This window comes from Micromys minutus, assembly GCF_963924665.1.
Source record: "Micromys minutus genome assembly, chromosome: 6".
Classification (NCBI taxonomy): domain Eukaryota; kingdom Metazoa; phylum Chordata; class Mammalia; order Rodentia; family Muridae; genus Micromys; species Micromys minutus.
This window is the reverse complement of record NC_137975.1, coordinates 72960216-72983063: the sequence shown is the minus strand read 5'-3', so window position 1 is coordinate 72983063 and position 22848 is coordinate 72960216. Positions and strand designations below refer to the sequence as shown.

General features: G+C 44.6%; 5 protein-coding genes across 5 annotated transcripts; 3 read left to right on the top strand and 2 right to left on the bottom strand.

Annotated features, from left to right (window-relative positions):
• Positions 1-3323: 3323 nt before the first annotated feature.
• LOC308421476 (histone H2B type 1-C/E/F/G/I) lies at positions 3324-3704 on the bottom strand (the record flags this gene model as incomplete). Its single annotated transcript, XM_080917864.1, has 1 exon — positions 3324-3704. The coding sequence occupies one exon, from the start codon at positions 3702-3704 to the stop codon at positions 3324-3326; it is 381 nt and encodes a 126-aa protein (XP_080773990.1).
• Positions 3705-3997: 293 nt separating this feature from the next.
• Positions 3998-4390, top strand: LOC308421359 (histone H2A type 1-B; the record flags this gene model as incomplete). Its single annotated transcript, XM_080917708.1, has 1 exon — positions 3998-4390. One exon carries the CDS (start codon positions 3998-4000, stop codon positions 4388-4390), a length of 393 nt encoding a protein of 130 aa, XP_080773834.1.
• Positions 4391-5559: 1169 nt separating this feature from the next.
• Positions 5560-8557, top strand: LOC308421291 (histone H4). Its single transcript, XM_080917607.1, has 2 exons — positions 5560-5903; positions 7724-8557. Exon 1 carries the CDS (start codon positions 5583-5585, stop codon positions 5892-5894), a length of 312 nt encoding a protein of 103 aa, XP_080773733.1. The 5' UTR covers positions 5560-5582; the 3' UTR covers positions 5895-5903; positions 7724-8557.
• Positions 8558-11162: 2605 nt separating this feature from the next.
• Positions 11163-11543, bottom strand: LOC308421963 (histone H2B type 1-K; the record flags this gene model as incomplete). The annotated part of the gene is made up of 1 exon (XM_080918460.1): positions 11163-11543. The coding sequence occupies one exon, from the start codon at positions 11541-11543 to the stop codon at positions 11163-11165; it is 381 nt and encodes a 126-aa protein (XP_080774586.1).
• A 293-nt stretch (positions 11544-11836) lies between these two features.
• Positions 11837-12223, top strand: LOC308421442 (histone H2A type 1-H; the record flags this gene model as incomplete). The annotated part of the gene is made up of 1 exon (XM_080917816.1): positions 11837-12223. One exon carries the CDS (start codon positions 11837-11839, stop codon positions 12221-12223), a length of 387 nt encoding a protein of 128 aa, XP_080773942.1.
• Positions 12224-22848: the final 10625 nt, after the last annotated feature.

Below are 22848 nucleotides of genomic sequence, written 5' to 3'. Positions count from 1 at the left end.
CAGGTCTCCCCAAAAAAGTCTTGGTTGTTAAATACAATTGGGCATAGCATGAAACTGGGGCTAACATGGAGAGTTTGGAGCTACTTAAATGGCTTTAAAATCTTTCTCCTAGCCAGCCAGGGTGGTACATGCCTTGAACCCAAATACTCAGGAGGAAAAAGCTCAAAGCTAGCATCAGATACTTAGCATGTTAGCGGCTAAAACGCCTTACATGAGAACATGTCTCAGCAAACAACAACAACACATACATACACAAAGAAAATCTGTAACCAGGTAGCCTTGGGAATTAACTCACTGCTGTCTGTATTTTTTTTAGATGTATTTATTTATTATATATAAGTACACTGCACTGTAGCTGTCTTCAGACACACCAGAAGAGGGCATCAGATCCCATTACAGATAGTCTGTGAGCCACCATGTGGTTGCTGGGAATTGAACACAGGACCTCTGGAAGACTAGTCTGTCTTCTTAACCACTGAGCCATCTCTCCAGCCCTTATCTGTATTTTTCATAAGTCCTCTTGTGTATGCAGAGACGATTGGAGTTTCTAGTGTCAAGGATCTTTTCAAAATCATATATGCTACTACACTTGCAGTGGCTGATTCCAATGGTGGATTTCTTTCCTGTTTTACTCTTATCACCAATGTCATCGTCAGGGTTCTTTACATAATTACGCCCCACATTGTCATCCTTTCACAGTAAAAGGGGTGGCTCGACTCTGGCCATTAATGTGCTCTGAGCATCTAGTGTAGGCTGGCTGCCACTGCAGTAGAAGCGAAAGGGGCAGCACAAAGAGTCATGGGGAGTCCAGGAAGTAGCCACAAGCCACCAACGTTCTCTCCTGGTGTTTTCAGATCACACTTCTTGGTGTGAGACACAGTCAAGAAATTTCTGAGTCAAGAAAGCTGCCATAACTAGAAGTCATGAATAGTCTGTCTTCTCCCAGCATCGAGAATCCCCATCTTTTCAGGAAGAATAGGCAAAGTCTGAAGCTTGCGTGCTCAGTTAAACCTTGTGCTTAAATTACGTGACCAGGAAGGGGGAAGAGTGAGACAGAGGGTAGAGGTCACAGGCACAGAAGTGAGAGTTTTGACAGAGAAGGAGAATCTTCACTCATTCATTGGTGTGAAACAGTCATCGAGGGAGGAAAGAACCGGGTATCAATAAGCTGGAAAAGGGTGTGCGATGAGGAGTAATAATTTGAAACCCAAGTTAGGAGGGCAGATGTCTGAAAAGCTCCAGCAGAGGTACGCAAACGAAGTGAACTCTGTAGGCGATTTCTTTCACTGTTACAGGAAGGATGGTAAAAAATCTAGAACTCTCTAGAAGGGAAAGTTGGAAGGCTGGGACATTTCATCCTACCAGCCTCTGTCACAGATGTGACACAGCGGCTCTTCGCAGGACCGCCATCATGAGTGGACGTGTGAGTGAGCAAGGAGCGAGGGCAGGGACAGTGGAGAAGAGGCATCAGGTTGCTGAAGGTGAGGATGAAGGACATGGAAGAAACAGTCACAGAGATGGAAGAATGCACACAAGGAACAGTTGCATCTTTGCCTTAAGTCAACAGAAAACTACCTTAGCACAAATATACAGTGTCATGCACCACTCTGGAACCTAAAACACTTGAGGGATTAAAGTTCTACCCCCATTTCAAAATATCCCATCCACCAAATCCAACTCCCAAGGTATTTAACTTCGGGTGGAAAGTGTGGGTGGATGGAGCTACTAATAAGCAAATGAACAAGAACAGTATGCCAAATCCCAGATCTAGAGATTCAAAAAAAACAAACCAAAAAAAAAAAAAAACTGTGATATCAGTGTAGCGCATAGATGAGAAGTTGTCGAAGAAGACAGCGCTCTGAAGATGAGTTTCTGTAGTCAGGACTCAGGAGTCCTTCCAGAGAGAGTCGAATTCCCAGTTACAAAAGAAAATAACTGTGTCCACCCCACAGTGATCCCAAGCACAGAATCTACACGTGCCTGCCCTTCCACTCAAAAAGGAGAATCAGGCTTTTCTTCAGAGAAGATGCAGGGGCCATGCTGTAGGGTTCCTTCTCAGATCACGGAACTGGTGGACTAACAAACTACTAACATATTTTGGTCACGTTGCTTATAAAGAAAAAAGGGCTCCTTCTGGAAAGCTAATGAGAAAAGCAACAGGCAGAACCATATGAGGAACAGCCTTCACCTCAGTCATTTGAATGCAGAGAGCAGCTAATAGAAGCCCTGACATTTGTCTTTACATATTGTACATGGGCACATGTAACCTAATGAACATGGCTTTCTGTAGAATGTCGAAAATAAACATGGCTAGACATCAGTTAATGCCGTGAAAACATTTTAAAGACGACAGGGAGGAGCTAAGCTCCATGCTAACCTTTGTGACCTCTGGATAAGTAATGGGACTTGCCGGAGGGAAGATAAAACAGTAAGGTGGGGAAAATGGCCTAACCTGAATTATCCACATGAAAGAGGAGCCCTAAACTCACAGACTGACAGGCTGAGAAACTGACTCCATCGTTTGGCAACTTTGGTTAAGTTTTCCCAGGAAGTCATTTGAAGGTGTCAGAGCCACCCTCAGATGATGGCCTCGAGCTCGTACATAAAACTTCATTGCTTGTTTATGTCTTTCTTTAACCAAGGTTATGCCTAATCTGGAAGATTCTGACTAGAGTTTAGTAAAGAAGTTGAAAAACCTAAATCATTTAGATATCCCCTCCCCAACTAGGTAAGGGAAATGGGACATTGAAGACTGCTGGGAACAGACTAGTATTAGACCCTAGCTAAAAACCCCAGCTATGTTGTCCTAAAAATGACCAAGATGGAGACATATCTCCGAAATGGAAGAATGCAGCTCTGCCAACTCTTCCCTAGAGGCAACAGTTCCTGCTAGCTCGCCTCTTTGGGCTACACCACCGGACCTTACTTGGAACACTGAAGTTATTTAACATGGAATTTTTCTTTAGGAATGTACTTATTGACAAATGTTCGTTATTGAGGCTGCATTTCTTTCACTCCTGACACTGGTAAGTCATGAAACCTTAAATAACACCTGAAAAATTACTTTGTGTTCAGGTTGAGGGTGCAGGGGTAACACCTAATAACCAGTGCGAGAACAAAGAAAACTGGAAATAACTCTCCCCTAGTCTCACTCCAACCTTACAAATGCGACCTAAACTTGTTGCCCTTTTATCCCACTATTCAAATACCAACCAGTCCGTAGACAAACTAATACTTAAGTTAGCAGTTGATATGCAGCAGCTCTTTTAAAATTGTGCGTGGCTCTGAAAAGAGCCTTTGGGTTCGGTGTGAGTTGCAGGAACTCACTTGGAGCTGGTGTACTTGGTGACCGCCTTGGTGCCCTCGGACACCGCGTGCTTGGCCAGCTCCCCGGGCAGCAGCAGGCGCACGGCCGTCTGGATCTCCCGGGACGTGATGGTCGAGCGCTTGTTGTAATGCGCCAGGCGCGACGCCTCGCCCGCGATGCGCTCGAAGATGTCGTTCACGAACGAGTTCATGATGCCCATGGCCTTGGACGAGATGCCGGTGTCGGGGTGCACTTGCTTCAGCACCTTGTACACGTACACCGAGTAGCTCTCCTTGCGGCTGCGCTTGCGCTTCTTGCCGTCCTTCTTCTGCGCCTTGGTCACGGCCTTCTTGGAGCCCTTCTTCGGGGCGGGGGCGGACTTGGCGGGCTCAGGCATGGTGAGACTGGAACTCTACAACTGTAGTGCGAAAGCTACCGGCCCTGGCTATTTTGATGAGTCCTTATTCAAATGAGGCAAAAAGATACACAGCTATGATTGGTTTGTGACTTCCATGACGTCACCAAAATTCTAGTCCAATCGAAGTGCGCACAGGAATGTTTCCCATTGGTCTAGAAGAAAAGAGAGTCAGCCAATCGCATGGGCCCTTTTTCGCGCCCAGAGAAAACTATAAGAGCCAAGCTCTTGACAGTTTCCACCGTACAGTAATCAAGTACTGTTTATTCTTCACTATGTCTGGACGCGGCAAACAGGGCGGCAAGGCTCGCGCCAAGGCCAAGACCCGCTCGTCCCGGGCCGGCCTGCAGTTCCCCGTGGGCCGCGTGCACCGGCTGCTCCGCAAGGGCAACTACTCGGAGCGCGTGGGCGCCGGCGCCCCGGTGTACCTGGCGGCCGTGCTGGAGTACCTGACGGCCGAGATCCTGGAGCTGGCGGGCAACGCGGCCCGCGACAACAAGAAGACGCGCATCATCCCGCGCCACCTGCAGCTGGCCATCCGCAACGACGAGGAGCTCAACAAGCTGCTGGGCCGCGTCACCATCGCGCAGGGCGGCGTCCTGCCCAACATCCAGGCCGTGCTGCTGCCCAAGAAGACCGAGAGCCACCACAAGGCCAAGGGCAAATAAGTCTTAACGAGCTCATCTGAGAACAAAGGCTCTTTTCAGAGCCACCAAACATTTCCTAACAAGAGTTTAACATTTAAACTTGGCAAGGGAATTGAACAAAAGTAGAGATGGCACCGCAGGTCTCCTTTTTAGCAAACCAGGTTCAGCTCGGGTTCTTCACTAGTAACTGCTTGTTTTGTGGCTTTTAAGTGTCAGATTATGGTACTGAATGGAATGGGGATTAAAGTGAATACATTTTTGTGTAGCCTCTAGTTCCTGAGTCAAGAATAGACTGTACGCTAAGTCTTTGGCACCAGATTGGGCGACCTTTGCTTAGGGACTCACTGTTAAGTCACTTAGAGATCATAGAATTGGGCTTTCGGTTTCTTAGAGGAGAGAGCTTGCACAGTTACGTCCGTCTCAGCAAACAGCCTCTTTCTTCCCCTAGGGCCTGTAAAGCCACCCCCTACCTCCCATGTTACATTTAAGCCTTGACATAAGCAAACCTCAGACAAATACATCATAAAATCCTTGAGACTTCTAAGTGGGATTCCTTCAGTATTTGTAACCCTCCTGTTACCTTAGTTTTCCTGTGCTAAAATTTCGGGGCCTGTTTAAGTATTGAACCATGTGGTTAATCCTAGCAAGCCTAATCCTAGCTTTGGGGAGGCAGATCCAGGCAAGTCTTGAAGTTCGAGACCAGCCTGGTCTGCACAGCAACTCTCACAAAATAACTGAATAACAGCAGTTTAGATGGTGCCCATACTAAAACATACTGTAGAATTTTTTAGCTGTGTGACCCATTTAGTGATTTTTTTTTCTCGATACTTGATTGATTAAAAGATATCACAAGTAAGATGACGTCCAATACAAGGAGCTAAAAGGAAAAACGTAAATAAGGGGGAAATTACGAGATTGCTTCCTTTCCACCTATATTCTACACCGTTTGATTTTCTTCTCTTGATTTTTTTTTTTTTTTTTTTTTTTAATCTTCTTGTTTAAGAAGAATGCGCCACATTTTAAAAGGTGTAAGTCTATGAATGATCCGCTGTGCTCCTGAGCCGCTGAGCGCCCCTCCCCCCGGCAGCTGGCACTTCCGCCTGCCGCTTCCTGTTTTCACTCCGGTCCGCAGGTTCCCTATAAATAGGAACTGCTTTCTCGGAGGAGCTACCTGTTTCTCATTAGATCAGGTTAGCTTTCGTGTTATCGCATCATGTCTGGTCGCGGCAAGGGCGGGAAAGGCCTGGGCAAAGGCGGCGCCAAGCGCCACCGCAAAGTCCTGCGCGACAACATCCAGGGCATCACCAAGCCCGCCATCCGCCGCCTGGCCCGGCGCGGAGGAGTGAAGCGCATCTCCGGCCTGATCTACGAGGAGACCCGCGGGGTGCTGAAGGTGTTCCTGGAGAACGTGATCCGCGACGCCGTCACCTACACGGAGCACGCCAAGCGCAAGACCGTCACCGCCATGGACGTGGTCTACGCGCTCAAGCGCCAGGGCCGCACCCTCTACGGCTTCGGCGGTTAAGTTGCTCAGGTTCTCTCACTTTTCATGTATTAAAGGCCCTTTTTAGGGCCACCACCACCCAACCAACAAAAGAGCTAAACTACTTTTCATGTTAGGCTTGTTTAAAGTTTGAATTCTGTTCATAGCACGCACTTTTGAACTGCTGGGTTTTAAGGAAATACCAACAGTCTTGGGCCCTTTCCCAGCCACTACCTCTGCTTTAGGGATGAAAGGCCGGGAGGAAAGACTGAACCTGTTTGGCCATGGTGCAGATTTGTAATACTGGGTTGCTTACATACTAAACAATGCAATAGTTTTTTTTTTTGTTTGTTTTTTTTAATGCTATCATGGTGAACCTGAGACTTAAATCCTGTTTCAGTCTCCATAGTTCTGATTACAGAAATCGCTGGGTGGTGTGCATCCATTTAGTTTTCAGCAAGCAGACACAGGTCCAGACTGATCTGTACATCAAATTCTAAAACGAGGACTGCACTAAGACTCCTGTCTCAAGGATAAGAGTAGTTGGGATTACAGGGAATTTGATCACCACCATACACTTCTATGTTTATTAGTGTCTTCATTAACTATATAGATCATCAGAGCTAGTAATGGTAGTATACTGTCTTAGAATGGAGAATTTGGGACAGTTGGCAGTCACTGCGCCAGTGGAAATTGTTTTTTTGTTTGGTTTTTCCCATTCTTTCAGGGTTGTGAGGAGCTTGCCAGAGAAAGACATGTTTATCCTTTATGTATATTTATTTGGTTAAGAACAACACTATAGTTCCTTACCCCGTTTTTTTATGCACAATCCCATTTTACTGACCACCGACTCCCTTAGGAAGGTGTAGTTGGTTATTTCAGAAGAAATTTGAATCCTGCCCTAATGTTTTGAAGTCACCTCTGCTCTTTGAATGTCAAATATTAGTCTTTGTTTTTGTTTTGGTAACACTGGCTGTCCAGGAACTCTCATATAAGTAAACTTCCCAAGGTTTTAAAGGTGTGTGCCACCACACCTGGCTGCCTTGTGTAGCTTTTTAAACAAAGACGATGTGGCATGTGACTGAGAAAGTGAATGCTTAATTGTGTTTTATTTGTGTTAGTTTTCATCTAAGTGCTAGATTCAATCAACTGATTAATATTAACGTTCAGAACAAACAATTTAGCTACATAATCTGAATCTCACTGGAAAACTCAAAACATCTGGAACGGATCAGAAGAAGTAGAGGCAGGCAGACACCCGTAACTCCGAAGCCAGTCAGTAAAGGTCTGAGACCTTGTCCCAAACACCACAAAACAAAACAAAACAATCAGAATACAGATCTAGACACTGGATGCACTATAAAAATATAATATAGACACTGTATCTCAAACACTTGGGAAAAAGTGCAAAGTCTACTTAAATGATTTACACACAGAAAACATTCTTCATATAGCGTGGATCATATGGAACATTAAAATCGCTGTCACTTCTTTTTTTGCCTTGTTAGAGATGTGCCTGCTAACGAACGAGTTAGAAACTGTATAAGGGAACCTAGAGGAACTGGACTTGTGCTCTAAATGCAAATGTGGGGATAAGCCATAGAAAATTTTGGGAGCATTTAATTTTTCTCTACTTGCATTCATAAAACAGGTTTTATTCATATCTCACACTGAGGCAAGACAAAGAAACACCGGTGCAGGGACATGGGAGTGGCCAAGAGCTCCTCACTCTGAATCGGAACCTTCACCAAATGAGAATTTCAACCTCGAAACTTTTACTAAAGACCTTTCTCCCATTTCAGCTCAAATTTTGCAGTTTTCTACCAAATCCCCCAGAAACTTCATTTACTTGTTTTTTTTTTTTTTTAAAGGGCAGCAGCGGGGACTGGGGTGCAGGGTATCCTAATCCAAACCCTGCATCCAACCAAGGAGTGTACTACTTCATTTCATCAGACTGTAATCCCAGCTGAAATGCCTCCAGACCCACCCAATAATCTCATCATCTACGAAAAATGTAACAGACGCAGAGGAGGAGAAAGGTCCCTTAGGACCTGTGGAGCAATAAAATGCCAAACAGCTTCATAAATCTTATAGACAGTCACCATTAGGGCTCTTGAAATGAGATTCTTTCCTCAGGATGGGACTGAAACACTGACTAGAATGTCCAAAGGTCACCCTCGAGCAAAGCAACAACTGTCCTAGGTCATAGACTCCTAATACAAAATCAAATTCTTTGGTGGTGTGGTGATGGTGTGATGTAAAAAACAAGGTTTTCTGGGGCTCTGAGACTTTTCTAAAACACCTCACTCTTAGAATAGGAGACCCTAAAGACACAGAAATTGTTAAAGTCAGACTCAGATTTTTCAGTCATTCCAAGGCTATGAGATCCCGCCTGTGCCTGACAAATAAAAACAATGGTCTAGATTAATTCTCAGAAAAACCCCAGAATATACTGACTGATAGCCACCTGACCCTCTAGAAAGCCCCTAGATAGGGTCCTGACGCATGTTATAATTAACTCATGCCCTAATCACCCAATTCTAAGAAACAAAACAAGAACAAACCCCTCAAAGTTTTGAAATATATAAACAAGGTTCTGAAAATGTAAAAACAAAGTTTTAGTGGACAGGTCAAGCTATACTGACCAAGCTGAGTTAAGACAAAACAAAATGACTGCTTTAGGAACAGCTCCCCTCCCCCTCCCTGTACTGAATTCCAAGGAGAATGCAAATTGTCAACAACAACACTACTGCCAAAGTTTCTCCCCCTTTTCCTTCCTGCTTCCTCTCCTCTTTCTGAAAATTATACTGCTGACCAATGGTAAGATAGTAGTTCACCCCCCTCACAAAAAAGTATGAAAGATGTATGCTTTTTGAGATCGGGGTTGACTCTTCCTTCGAGGATGAGCAACCCCATGTACACAGAATAAAAACCTCTTGTTATTACAGTGGTCTATTGTCTAATTATGTTCTGTTGAGTCGAGCTCCTGAGCTAAGACTCCTCGGGGTCTTACAACAGGTGGTGGTGGTGGTGTTAGTTTTTGGGTTTTGATTCAGTTTTTAGATTTCTGAGACAGGGTTTCTCTGTGTAGCCCTGGCTGTCTTTGAACTCACTCTATAGACCAGGCTAGACCAGGCTAGCCAAAGATCCATCTACCTCTGTCTCCCAAGTGCCGGGATTAAAGGCATGTGTCACCACCACACAAACTCAATTCTCGTAAGCGGCATTAATGTAGCAAATGCAACTTTTTAATAATTCAATTATAATACAATTAAAATCTTGCTTTATCCAAAGTTAAGTGAGATATATGTAGCTGAGGACAGAGGAAATGACAAACAGGTAATGAGGGAAAGAAATCGGTCCTGGACCCTTGTACTGGAATCTTGTCCTGCTTTTCATAATTTTGACCGAATTATTTAAGCTTTGTGCATTAATTTTGCTGTTTATGAGCACTGATCTTACCTCTGACTCATCCCAGCTTTTAATTCTGTTCTCTCCAAAATGATATCCAGGAGGAAGGAAAGGACAATAACCATGAACGCTAAGGAAGGCCTTACTTCCACCCCACCGTTTCTATTTAAATGGTGCATTTTCAGAATTTCAGAGAAAAATAAAATAAACTTTGTAAAGTCAAAATGATATAGTTTTGAAAACTGGCTTACCAACCTAGAGTTAATAACATCGGGATCCTATTGAGAATTTGGGGAGTTGAAAAGCTTAATCCAAGACTAATAAACCTGAAGGTCGAATCCATCATCATTCTAAAAAAGAAAAGAAAAGGAAAAAAAGTCGTATTTATCAGATGCTTGGATGGGTGGCAGAGGTTTATAATCCAGACTCTCAAATGGCAGGAGCCCAGAGCTTGTTTCATAATGAATCCCAGAGCAGCCAGAACTACATAGCAAGAGCCTCTCTCAAAAACAAAAACAAAACAAAACAAAACAAAAAAACCCTGACTAGTAGAAAACTGCAATACTAACTGAAGAAACATGCAAGCGTTATTTCTCTTGAGTGTCTCTCATGAAATTGCAATAGACAGTACACTGCACTGGTGGTCTCTCCCATCAGCCACCTGATGTCTGCCTAAGGGTTATAAAGACTTTGCTGTGGTTAAAAGTAAAGGGCCAGATTGGAGAAGATTGCACTTGTTGGGAAACACTAGAACTAGCTCACTTTACACCATCCCCTCTTTACTTGTGACAGAGCCCTTCTCCAATTACCTCCACCCTTGCTCTTTGCTTTGAAAATCGTTTTCTTTATATCCTAAATTCTTTCCAGCACTAAATATATATATATATATATATATATATATATATATGTGTGTGTGTGTGTGTGTGTGTGTGTGTGTGTGTGTGTGTAAAGATTAAATGCGTTTATATGCTATAGGCCTTTCTGTATAGATAGATCTTGGAATGTTGATAAGCTCAACTCAAAAGGTGTCAGTTGATATATTTTAAGAGTATTAACATAACAGGCAAATTTCTAATAAAGACTTGGATGCCTAGTAAACGTGTTCTACATGTTGAAATGTTCCCGTCTGACCTTGCTCACCTCTAAGTACAGGAGAAAGCAACCCATTGTGTGTGCTCGGTATATGTATGTTTATCCTCAAAGCTTAAGTGGGGGAGAGGCAAAAATGTTTACGTTTCCGTAAATTGCCCGCATAGGTCCCCTCTGTCTCCACACCACACACTTCACTGTGCAGCCCTGGCTGTGCAGACTCGCTCTGTAGACTAGACCGGCCTTGAACAGACATGGCTGTCCCTTCACTGCTGGGATCAAATAAAGGCCGCACAACCACAGCCCGGCCCAGTTGGCTTGGTTTTGTTTGGTTTGGCTTTAAGTAGCCTCCACTTCACTTTTTAAATGAGACGGGATCTTGCAAGACAACCTAGCTGGATCCTAACGGGACAATTCTGAAATCCTACTTCCACGTACCAGAACACACGCATTGTAAGTTCCACCGGACTGATGGGGCGGGATTAAGCTCCGATATGCCACTCTCCGGGCTCAATTTACATACTCGGCCTTAGTCTAATTTTAATAGTTAGGCCAAGATACAATATAACTGGTTAACACTTATTGCCCAAAGTGCACTGTGGCTTACTTAAGACAAAAAAACTGGGCCACCCTGACCAAGACAAACAATTCCTTGTATTATTCTAGAATTAAACACTACACCTTCCACGAGAATCTTGAGTGTAAAAGGTTTTAAGGATCCTATTCGAACGCAACTTGTGTCTGCAGCTCTGATATTGACAATTTAGTGGCTCTGAAAAGAGCCTTTGGTTGTTAACCCTGTTAAGAAGTTTACTTAGCGCTGGTGTACTTGGTGACCGCCTTGGTGCCCTCGGACACCGCGTGCTTGGCCAGCTCCCCGGGCAGCAGCAGGCGCACGGCCGTCTGGATCTCCCGGGACGTGATGGTCGAGCGCTTGTTGTAATGCGCCAGGCGCGACGCCTCGCCCGCGATGCGCTCGAAGATGTCGTTCACGAACGAGTTCATGATGCCCATGGCCTTGGACGAGATGCCCGTGTCGGGGTGCACTTGCTTCAGCACCTTGTACACGTACACCGAGTAGCTCTCCTTGCGGCTGCGCTTGCGCTTCTTGCCGTCCTTCTTCTGCGCCTTGGTCACGGCCTTCTTGGAGCCCTTCTTCGGGGCGGGAGCGGACTTCGCGGGCTCAGGCATAGTGAGACTGGAACTCTACAATTGTAGTGCGAAAGCTACCGGCCCTGGCTATTTTGATGAGTCCTTATTCAAATGAGGCAAAAAGATACACACCTATGATTGGTTCGTGACTTCCATGACGTCACCAAAATTCTAGTCCAATCGAAGTGCGCACAGGAATGTTTCCCATTGGTCTAGAAGAAAAGAGAGTCAGCCAATCGCATGGGCCCTTTTTCGCGCCCAGAGAAAACTATAAGAGCCAAGCTCTTGACAGTTTCCACCGTACAGTAATCAAGTACTGTTTATTCTTCACTATGTCTGGACGCGGCAAACAGGGCGGCAAGGCTCGCGCCAAGGCCAAGACCCGCTCGTCCCGGGCCGGCCTGCAGTTCCCCGTGGGCCGCGTGCACCGGCTGCTCCGCAAGGGCAACTACTCGGAGCGCGTGGGCGCCGGCGCCCCGGTGTACCTGGCGGCCGTGCTGGAATACCTGACGGCCGAGATCCTGGAGCTGGCGGGCAACGCGGCCCGCGACAACAAGAAGACGCGCATCATCCCGCGCCACCTGCAGCTGGCCATCCGCAACGACGAGGAGCTCAACAAGCTGCTGGGCCGCGTCACCATCGCGCAGGGCGGCGTCCTGCCCAACATCCAGGCCGTGCTGCTGCCCAAGAAGACCGAGAGCCACCACAAGGCCAAGTGAAGAAGGTTCTAACATCTCCCAAAGGCTCTTTTCAGAGCCACTCACGTCGTCTGGGAAAGAGCTGGTGCGCAAACTTTAAATCTCCTTTTTGAAAGTGGACAAACCTTCAGTTCACCCAGTTTAAGGCCCACTAGTTGGATTATTTAAGTACTGAGTGCAATCACGTGGTGAATAAATTGCACTCCAGTGTGAGCGTGCTGTCTGCGTGGTACTTAGGCATTCCCAGGTTTTTCGACATTCTGGACGTTCATTTCGGTTTTAATAAGCTGTTTTCTTGAACTTTTCAATGTTTTTGTTTTTCAGACAAATCTCGCAGAAGCCCACAGTAGGACAAGCTTTTCCGTCTAGGATACTGGGACTTCATTTCAAGTTAATATGGCCTACCATAGACAGTTGACAGGTCTAATTAATCTACAAGAGATGGTGGGATTTTGCTTTTTCCCCCCACTTTAACTACAGCAGGAGATAATGTTTACTAAATTTCACCTTTTTCCAATTTTCAACGCTGGTCACCTTGGCCACGTGGTTCACTTTTGAGAGTAGCTCTGGATAATGTAACCTAGAAAATCTATTCACATGGAAATTGCTTCCAGCTAGGGAAACAAGTGTGAAAGTGATATTTGGTCAAAAGGAAATTGAAAAGATATGAGATAGTTTAGCATAAAATGTACCAGGTACACTACTAATGATAAATCAGCTCTATTTCTGCAGGCATAGTCAAAGTGTAAGGACTGAAAGTCTGAAAACGAGGGACAGGTATGGATCAGGAGGGGAGCCTGTGACATAGATTGCAGCCATGATACCATCAGAATAAACATATACATAAATATTAAATAATTAAGTAAAAGGTTTTTAACACAATAAAATTAACAAAATAGTGCAAACTAAAAGTAATTAAAATTAGAAATAAATAGATTTTAAATGTATAATTAGCATAATTGTAAGTAAATGAGATGTTTCTGATGAAATATAAATAATAATAAACTCATGTGGCAGAAGACATGTAGTGTCAGGGCAGAACTGCATCAGATTTCCCCAGGGCTGTGTCTTCAGTAACATCAGTGAGAGAACACAGCACCTCATCTCTCATGTCGAGACCATGTTTTCTGACTTTGTAATTTTATTTGAAGCTCTAATTTTTCCCTACCCAATTCTTGGGGCTAAAATAGCCCTGACTTATGTGTTCTTTACTTCAGGATTCCGAGAGACAGATAATCTTCTAAATCCCAAAGTATTCATCAGGTAAAGCTCTGAGTCCTGAACCTAGAGGGGAGAAAGTTTGGAAAAAGAGCAAGTCCTGGACAGTGTGTTGAAATAATGAAGATTCCAGGCTCACAAAATTATAAGCAGTTGGTGTGACCTGGGGGGGAGGGGTCACTGCTGAGAAGGGCTTCAAGGGCTCTCTTGTCTTTTAATAACGCCAGCCACGTGCAATGAGAGAAGCTGGAAAGGGAGATCCAGCAGCAGCCCGAGGAACAAAGGAAATTCTGTTCACTTAGGGACTGGAGGAAAGAGGGCTTTGAGTTTAGGGAAGAGTTCCTGAGGTGTGGAAATGCATTTGGTCTGTGGAGAGATAACTGTTACCTAACAGGCTTTAGGTTTCAAAAAACTCACTACTAATGGGACTGTGTCATTTCCCCCAGGGTGGATATCCTTTAGTGTTTTTACCATTTTCTTACTGTTCTGAAAACTTTAAGTAGCAGGAATGAGGCCCTGGGTGCAATCCCCAATATTGAAGAAGAAAAAAAAAAAAAAAAAACAGAAAAACCTATAGTGCTGGTTTCCTTTTTAATACAAAAAGAGCCTTAGGCATTTATCTATATGACTCAATATCTTAAAAATTAAAACCTAGATATTCTTTTTTGTAGATAACATTGTTTTAACCTCACAATAGAAAAAAAAAAAAAAAAGAACAGTCCTCTTATATGGAATTATGGCATAAAAACCCAGAGACCACTCACTCAGCATGGCCAAAGTTCAAATTGAAAGTCTGTATGAAGCCAACCAGCAACTGCATAAAGAAAATCACTTCTCACAGAGCAGCCCTGAAAGCATAGTCCAGGGATTTTTTTAGAGACAATACACGCGCGCGCGCGCGCGCGCGCACACACACACACACACACACACACACACACACACAGGGAACCTACATCCTGCTTGACAATTACACAGGGAAACAAGCAGTTTAACAAAAGCCAAAACCGTGCAGTTAGCTGGAACATTTGGACCCTGGGTTTCTAGAAGAGGTTTGGGTGCTTTCTCGGAGAGTTTTCAGGGAAGAGGGTAGAAACCAACGATGGTATCCCTGAGACAGGATGGAGAAACCTTTCCTGCTACAGTGACTTTAAAGGTTCAACCAAGAGGACGAAAAAATAAACTTGATCGTCACCAAGGGTCTGATGTTCAGTTCAGTAATGACAAAGTCAGAAAAGTTGGATCAAGCACACGAAATAACCCAATCTGAAACCCACAGTCCACTAGACTAGAACATGTAAACACACCCCTGTGCCCATCATGAAAACCTGTGTCAGCCTCACAAAGAACAAAGACGAACAATGAGAAAACTTCATGTGTAAGGTGCAAGCTTCCGTGGTTTGAACAGGAACGTGCCTCACAGACTTGTGTGTATGTTTTACCCGTAGGGAGTGGCACTGTTGGGAGGTGTGGCCTTGTTGGAGGAAGTGTGTCACTGGGGACGAGCTTTGAGGTCTCTTATGCTCAAGGAAGGCCTAGTATGGCAGTGTCCAGTTCCCTTGGGATCAGGATGTAGAACTCTCAGCTCTCTCCAGCACCAGGTTGGCCTGCACGCTGCCATGCTTCCTGCCGTGATGATAATGAACCAGACTTCTGAAAAAACATAAAGCCAAATGTCTGGGAGCCCCGTTCAGCTGATAGAGCGTCTGCCTTGCACACGCGAGTCTAGTCCCCAGCGCTACAAAAGAAATCCAACTCCATAAGTAGACGGCTGAAATCTTTTTCAGTATGTGTATATAGGTGTTTATTAATGAGCTTTCTCAGTCTATGCGCATTTGTCACTATGCACATTACACATCACTAAACATTTCAGAGTAGTTGGGCTGAGTTTAAGGGTTGACAGGCGTGAACAGTACAAAGTCCTGGCGGGAGTGTAAGCTGTTTAAAAACAGACGGGGTAAGTTAGCCACGCTTCCTAACGATCACAGCAAGGTGCCTCCACAGGAGCCGGGAGGGAGCTGGAGGCTGCGGAACAAGCTCTAGTTTCACCCCTGGGACAGACAATGATCGTGGTGAGCACCCGTGGGGGGCGGGGGGGCGATTTTATGACGCTATTGGGAGTTCTTTAGGTCTACACAAGAGAACGCCAGTGGTTCTTAATCTTAAAGAAAAAAAATTAAAATCACCCATACTCTGAGTGCCCAAGTTGAACCCAGAACTCAAGAGGCAGAAGCAAGAGGATCTCTGCGAGTTCCAACACAGCCTGGTCTACAAAGGGACTTCCAAGACAGCCAGCAACTGCTACAAGGAAACCCTGTCTTGAAAATAAAACAAGGAACGAAGGAGGGAGGGAGGGAGGGAGGGAGGGAGGGAGGGAGGGAGGGAGGGAGGGAGGGAGGGAGGGAGGAAGGAAGGAAGGAAGGAAGGAAGGAAGGAAGGAAGGAAGGAAGGAAGGAAAAGCAAGCGAGCAGAGGGAATAGAGCACAATGAATTTTCTCAGGTACAGTGAGTTGGCAGACCATTTCTGATATCTCCTGTTTGTTAAAAGGTTTGCTTTATTTGTTTTTGTTTGGCTGGGCCTGGGTAGTTAGCTTTTTAAAACTCGCCTTTTAATCCCCTAGTAAAATGAAGACTCTATAGTGAAATATATTTTTGTTGTTTTGTTAATTGTTATATCTCCAATACCTGGAAAAGATGAACTGAAGCCCAATGGAGAACTTTTGTGAAAAAAGGAGAATGAAATTGTTGAAATGTGCTGGAGATCCAATATTTCCGCTAGGGGACGCAAGAACCCTGAAATAAAATTTTTAAAAAAATTTTTTTTTGATTCGAAATCAATTTTAAACCTTACATTTAAAAATATTTCTTAATATCTTTTTATATGAAGTTGGAAACAATACCTTCGTTGCAAAGTCAGGTAAACATAGGAAAATGCTGTATTCGCATAAGCCTTATAAATACCATAGAATTGAGCCTGGCCTCAGAAGAGGCCTTGTGGCTTAGCTGGTCAAAGCGCCTGTCTAGTAAACAGGAGATCCTGGGTTCGAATCCCAGCAGGGCCTCTGGTTACCGTTGTGTTTTCGTACTTTGAACAATTCACCATCTCCAAATGTGTAGAGAACGGCGCGGGTACAGGTGACCACACTCTGAATTGAGTTCTGCTGACCATAGAGAAGCCCCCAAAGGGCGAATGCCTCAGACAGAGTGTGAGAGAAAGGGGAGAACGAAGTGCTGGGTGAATGTTTTGCTGGTCCTTTGAAAGGTTGAGTATATGCCCTGGACGAGCATTGTGATGCTTCAAGATCCGTCACGGAAATTCAGGCCGCAAACATCCTCAGTCAAATGATGCTCTTAACTACCAATGCCTAATAAAGGAATGAATAAGCCATTTGGTTTGGAGGAAGGAGTCATTTTGAGAGCAAGAAAATGGGTAGGCTGAAGCTTACATCTTAAAGCACATTCTGTGCTTTTAGAATTCTGAGGAATCCGGCTTGCCTTTGTTACTGTGTGTGCCACAAAAAAAAAAAAAAACCTAGGTCTCGCAGTGATTCTGCTCCCCCTGACGTCACTTCCCAGAGCTGAGGACCATGCACCTCCGATCTTTCTTGATTGGAAATATAGATAAATGCAACCATATTAGGTGGGGGTTTTTTGTTTGTTTGTTTGTTGGTTGGTTGGTTGGTTTTTTGGGTTTTTTTTTTTTTTTTTTTTTTTTTTTTTTGGTTTTTTGTTTTTGTTTTTGTTTTTTTGTCTACGGTTTTCGAGGTTCCCTCGGAGCCTTGGTAGCCTAACCAAAACAGTCCCTTTGTGAGGTTTCATTCTGGGCCGGAATTTAGGATACGGAAAACAGGATAGTTTAGATATGTCAGGATTTACATAATCTCAAGATTAACACAGTTTGTGAAACTAGATTTGGCTGAAGGCAACAGCTAAAAGATGTGACACCGTTACTAAATGGAAGAAAAATGATACCTCTTGGCCCGTACGGGGATCGAACCCGCGACCTTGGCGTTATTAGCACCACGCTCTAACCAACTGAGCTAACCGGCCAACTGGTGTAAAGAGGCTTGTGTTAGCTATACTTAATGATATGTAACGACTGTCGGCCTTTTCTATGAAATATGACGATTTTTTTTATTGCTGTTATTTTAAAACACAGGCAAAAAAAGATAAGCATCCACCGTTGGTGCGTGCGTGAGCAACTCTGCTTCTGCACAGAAAACGGAATCTCGCAGACTGGGAATTCTAATCTGGAAAACGTCCGAGAGCTCGCGCGTCGGAGCCGGGGGTCGCTCGCCTCCCCGCCCGTCGCGGGATCCCGTGGCCCAGCGCTGCACCTTCACCGTCGCGCCCAGGACTTGAGACTCTGCTCGCGGAAATCAACCGATAGGCTGCAGTACCGCACATGGACGCACGGTGGCGCCCAAGTGATGTAATGTTTGCTTTGGCCACTGCCCAAAGGCAGGCCTCTGGCCATACAGAACAGCCAACAACCCAGGGTATGGTCACCGGCGAGGGAATCTGTTTTTGACACGGTCTGCTCTCTGTAGAAGCTTGAGAAAGACCCCAACACCCGCCTCAGAGTCACGGTGACTCTGGTGTAGCGAGAGGAGCTTCCCAAACGGGTTCTGCGACTTTATTGTCAGAAGGTACTCATTTTCCAAACTGTGTACATTCAAAAATTTCAATTGTATACATTATTATTAAGAGGAATAAAGGTATTTTAATCATATCAATGGTTATCTTAAAGGACCGGAGTTTACTCGCTCATTTCCCGTTGTTGTTGGAGTTTGAGGAGTTTTGTTTGCTTTGAGTTTTTAGCTTTGTTCTGGTTTGGCTTTGGGTTTTCTCAGTCTCCTGTGTCCTAGGCTGGTCTTGAACTGGCAATGTGTCCAAAGAAGACCTTGATCTTGCTTCATGGTTATCACAGACGCTGTTGACCTCTTACTCTCTGTGTGTATTTTTAAGAAGCTGAATTATTTAAAATGATAGTGATTTGGTGAAAGGTGCACATACCCAGAAAGACTTTTGTCTTAAGGAACTAGCTCACAACATGGTGGAGGTGGGCAAAGGTTCTGTGGTCACACTGTAACCAAACATCTGAATCCCCACCCCCGGCCCACTTGTGTATTTCCTCATAAAATTCATTCCAAGTAAAGAAGTCTACAAAGTCAGTTCAGCAAGAGAGAACGTGGATGTCCTAAAACTGTCACCTCAGTATGGTACAGAGTTCCTTACCTCCCCCACCCCCCCCCACCCCCGCACAATTTCGGCTCTCTCTGCCTTGTCACCATCACACTGGCCACTAAACCAGTGCTCTGTCCGTTAGCCCCATTAACCTGATACTGCTCCTCACCACATCCCTCACCATGGTTTTAACACTGTCATCCGATAACATTTTAAACGAGATTTGTCAAACCCAAATTCTGATGAAGGGTGCTGGCAGGATATAGATTCAGCCAACGGATCCATTTCAGTGCAAAGAAAGTTGCTGAAAGAACCCAGTTTCCCAGAATCCCCCTCGATGGTCACATCTGCTGTTGTCTATGTGACGCCCACATGCATACTTGTTCCTAAAGGTCCATCAGTTTAAATGTGCCCCAAGCATCTGATACGATGTTTGACTAAGTATCTGAACAACACAACTCAGTTTAGATGATACAGAAAATTAGCAAGCACGGCTGGTTCTGTTCTGTTCTGCAGAGGAATTTTAGACAGGGTCACGACACTCAGGACCTGAGTCCTGTAGGAGTTGGTGTGGTTTCATTACACCAATGGCCACCATGAGCTAGGATGGTATAGGCGTGGGAGGGGCAGAACTGACTGTGCTCACCACGAGGCTGAGGATGTTCCACGTTCCCCTAACATAGGCAAGGCTTTGGATTCCCCAGCACTAGAGGGGGAGGAGAGGAGGAGAGAGGGAGGGGGAGGAGAGAGGGAGGGGGAGGAGAGGAGGAGAGAGGGAGGGGGAGGAGAGGAGGAGAGAGGGAGGGGGAGGAGAGGAGGAGAGAGGGAGGGGGAGGAGAGGGAGAGGGAGGAGAGGGAGAGGGAGAGAAGTAAGAAAACCTGTGGTATGTAGATATACATCTTTAATCCCAATATTCCAGAGGCAGAGGTAGTTGGATGTCTGTGAGTACCAAGTCAGCCTGTTCTACATCGTGAGTTCTAGGTCATCCGAGGCCACATAGTGAGACTCTGCCTTTAAAACAATTAATTAATTGTTTGATTAATTAATTCTTAATCAGAAGACAGAAATACTGAAATTTCCTATATCCTCCAATGTTCAATTTGTTCTATGTCACGTTCATATTAGCAGCCCTGTTTGGGTTAAAAGATAGCATTTATGTAACTGATTACCAAATAGAATAATTTTAAATAAATAACTTTTTTAACGTTAAAAAAAAAAAAAAAAAAAAACCTAGTACCTGTTAAGATTGTTCTGCATCTGGTGCTGTGTGGTTGTTACTTTGGGAACGGTATTCCGCCCCACCTTCACTCCAAGGCCACTCGTCCACCTCCCTTCTCCCACGCTGCCTTGCCCAGTAACGAAAACTCTTTGCACCTCGGTCCAAGTGCTAAACTGTCGACCCAGAGAATCGCGGGTAGAATCTTCTTCAGCTGTAGAGGGCACCGTGCTGAACAGAGAGAGCAAGTCTCAGAGCACCCGGAAATGTATTTTCAATATCTAAACAAAAATTGATTCAAGAAAAAGGGAACTTGTTTCCGCCCGGTTTCGAACCGGGGACCTTTCGCGTGTGAGGCGAACGTGATAACCACTACACTACGGAAACAACGCGATGACATCCTTCTCCGGTGGTCACACCCATGCTTACGTGAGAAAGCTTCCTGCTACCGTAGGTTTGGGTTTTCATTATGAGCCAGTTGAAAAATGTTTATATTTAATAGGCTGTAGGATTCTCTCACTCTTCCGTGTTTATAAATAATAGCCAAGCAAAGGCTTCATCCAACTGCCCACGTCTTCAGACTCCGAGGGAGCAATTAAAGCTAAGGACACATTCTGCAGAAGAGAATTTCCAGACTCCGCTTGATGTCTACATTCACAGCTAACTTCCGAACGTTCAACGCACCTGAATGCTCATTCTTGGTAACAGAAAATGACTCTTAGGGACTCTGAAGTGCACACTCTGAGCCCAGAAGAGGGTCAGAGGCCCTCTGCTCTGCCTGCAACTATAAGCATCATTTCCTTTTGCAGTCAGTCAACTCGACAAACTCACTTGTGCCAGTTTTCTGGAGAATTTGGGGACACAAACAAAACCTTGAAAGAATGCCACCATTTACAACAGAATTAAGATACAGAAAGGCACAGTCTTTGCCCTCAAAGAAATATGTCTTCTTATGGGGCCTTTGCAAAACAACCACAATGTCATGTTTCTGTTTGATTACGAAAAGCAAAGGACGCAAGCACACAGAAAATAATCTGTACAAACCTTGGTCAAGTGCTCACCACACCATAGTTTATTATCATCTGATCATATATTCTTATTTGAATAATTAGCCTGTCTTCATCAAACCTAACATGGTTTGCCTGTTTCTTTGGGACTGCCAATTCTAAGTCTGTCTGTCTGTCTGTCTGTCTTTCTTTCTTTCTTGTTTTTGGTAATGCTAGGACACTTGTGAACCCCTATCTAAGACCATATAAATTTTGGTGGGTTTTTTTGTTTTGTTTTGGGTTTTTGTTTGTTTGTTTTGTTTGTTTGTTTTGAGAATTTTTGTTTGATTGGTTGATTTTTGGTTTTTCAAGACAACATTTCTCTGGATATCCCTGACTGCCCCAGACTTCACACTGTAGACCAGGCAGGTCTCTGCCTCCCAAGTGCTGGGATCAAAGGCATGCACCACCAATGCCCGATTTAAATCTTGTTCTTACACTACTAATAAAATTTCTCTTGTCTATCTGTTCTCTCTTTTTCAAGCCTGAGTCATGAATCGTCTAGTGGTGAGTGAGCAAAGACGTTTCTTCTCCCCCACAAGGCATGGGAATCATAGGACAGGTAAAACAGGGACTTTGGTAGATAAGAGATACTTGTCTGGGTGGGGTATTGATGAAATTTAGGAACTTTCATCTGCAATAAAGATTGGAAGGAGAGAACTATGACCTTCCTGAACCACATTTTCTAAAATGATTCTCTGGTTCCAGCTTTTGACTCCTAGTGATCGCTGGTAGCAGCTAGAGCTGTCCTTTGAGGCTCTCTTGATAGTCCTCAGGGTGTGTCACTGACTCTTGAGTGTGAAGTCAAAGTATGACCTTTGAGGATACATGATACATACCAGAAGAATTGTGTCATTTTAGTCATCATACATACATATATGCACACATGCATACATACATACATACATACATACATACATACATTTGTGGGGTTCTTACATTGTAGCCCAGGCTGGTCTAGAACAAGTGCCGCTCCTCTTCCCCTTCCCTTAGCCTCCTAGCTACTGAAATTCATGCCAGGCAATATTTGTCCATGTGTCTAATGGAAATTTGACAAATCTGAGAAAGAATGGGCTTCAAGGGTTCGGGACCAATGGAGAAGGGTTACAAACATCGCACTGGATCAAACCCCGCTGATTTGATGTAACAGTTCAAGGGGAATGGGACTAGTTCTAAGTATTTCTGGTTGATTAATGCATGAGCCATAGCTAAAATGACTCAACATAATGAAATGAAATATCTCCATAGAGCAAAATACTTACAGGCTGCGGAGGTTTAAAGGCTGAAATGAGATTTCTATCAGATCTAAGACCTTCTTGAGAAGGGTGAGTCTCCCCAGAGGACCTTTCATGGTTGTTATGAGAAATACTCATGCTCACAGCTCTGGGGTCCTCATGTGTGCTCTACAGGGACTCCTCTTTTGCTAGATGTCATGGTGAACCCTGCAACCACTGAGACAAGCAGAAGTCAGAGTGATAGGACCCAGGGTGGGCACTATATTACCAAAGACACATTAGGTCTTCTTAGGGGCCGATTGTGTCTTCTTGGAGATTCATTCCTTCGAAGCCCACATTCCTTCCAGTGTGGTGGCTTTGAGAGATGGAAGTTTTAGATAACGATTAAAGTTAAACAAGGTCCCAAAGTGAAGCTGTAATCCAGGGCAGCATGTGTCCTTAGGAGACCAAGTAAAAGAAATTGGAAACCGCCCTCCATGGATACACAGGAAGAAAGCAGAAAGATACACTTTACCAAAACCTGACCCTGGCAACGCTTTGGTTTTGGACTTTTAGCCTCCAGAATTCTGGGGAAATGCTCATCGCTGTGCACGCCTTCCAGTCTGTGGCATCCGGCCAGACATCTCAGGCTGATTATACTAAAATGGCAGAACAACTTCTCCCAGCAAGAATTCACCCCCAAGCACCCAGAGCTTGATAAAGGAGAAACTCTTTAATAATGATAGCATGTGACAGACCCTAATTAA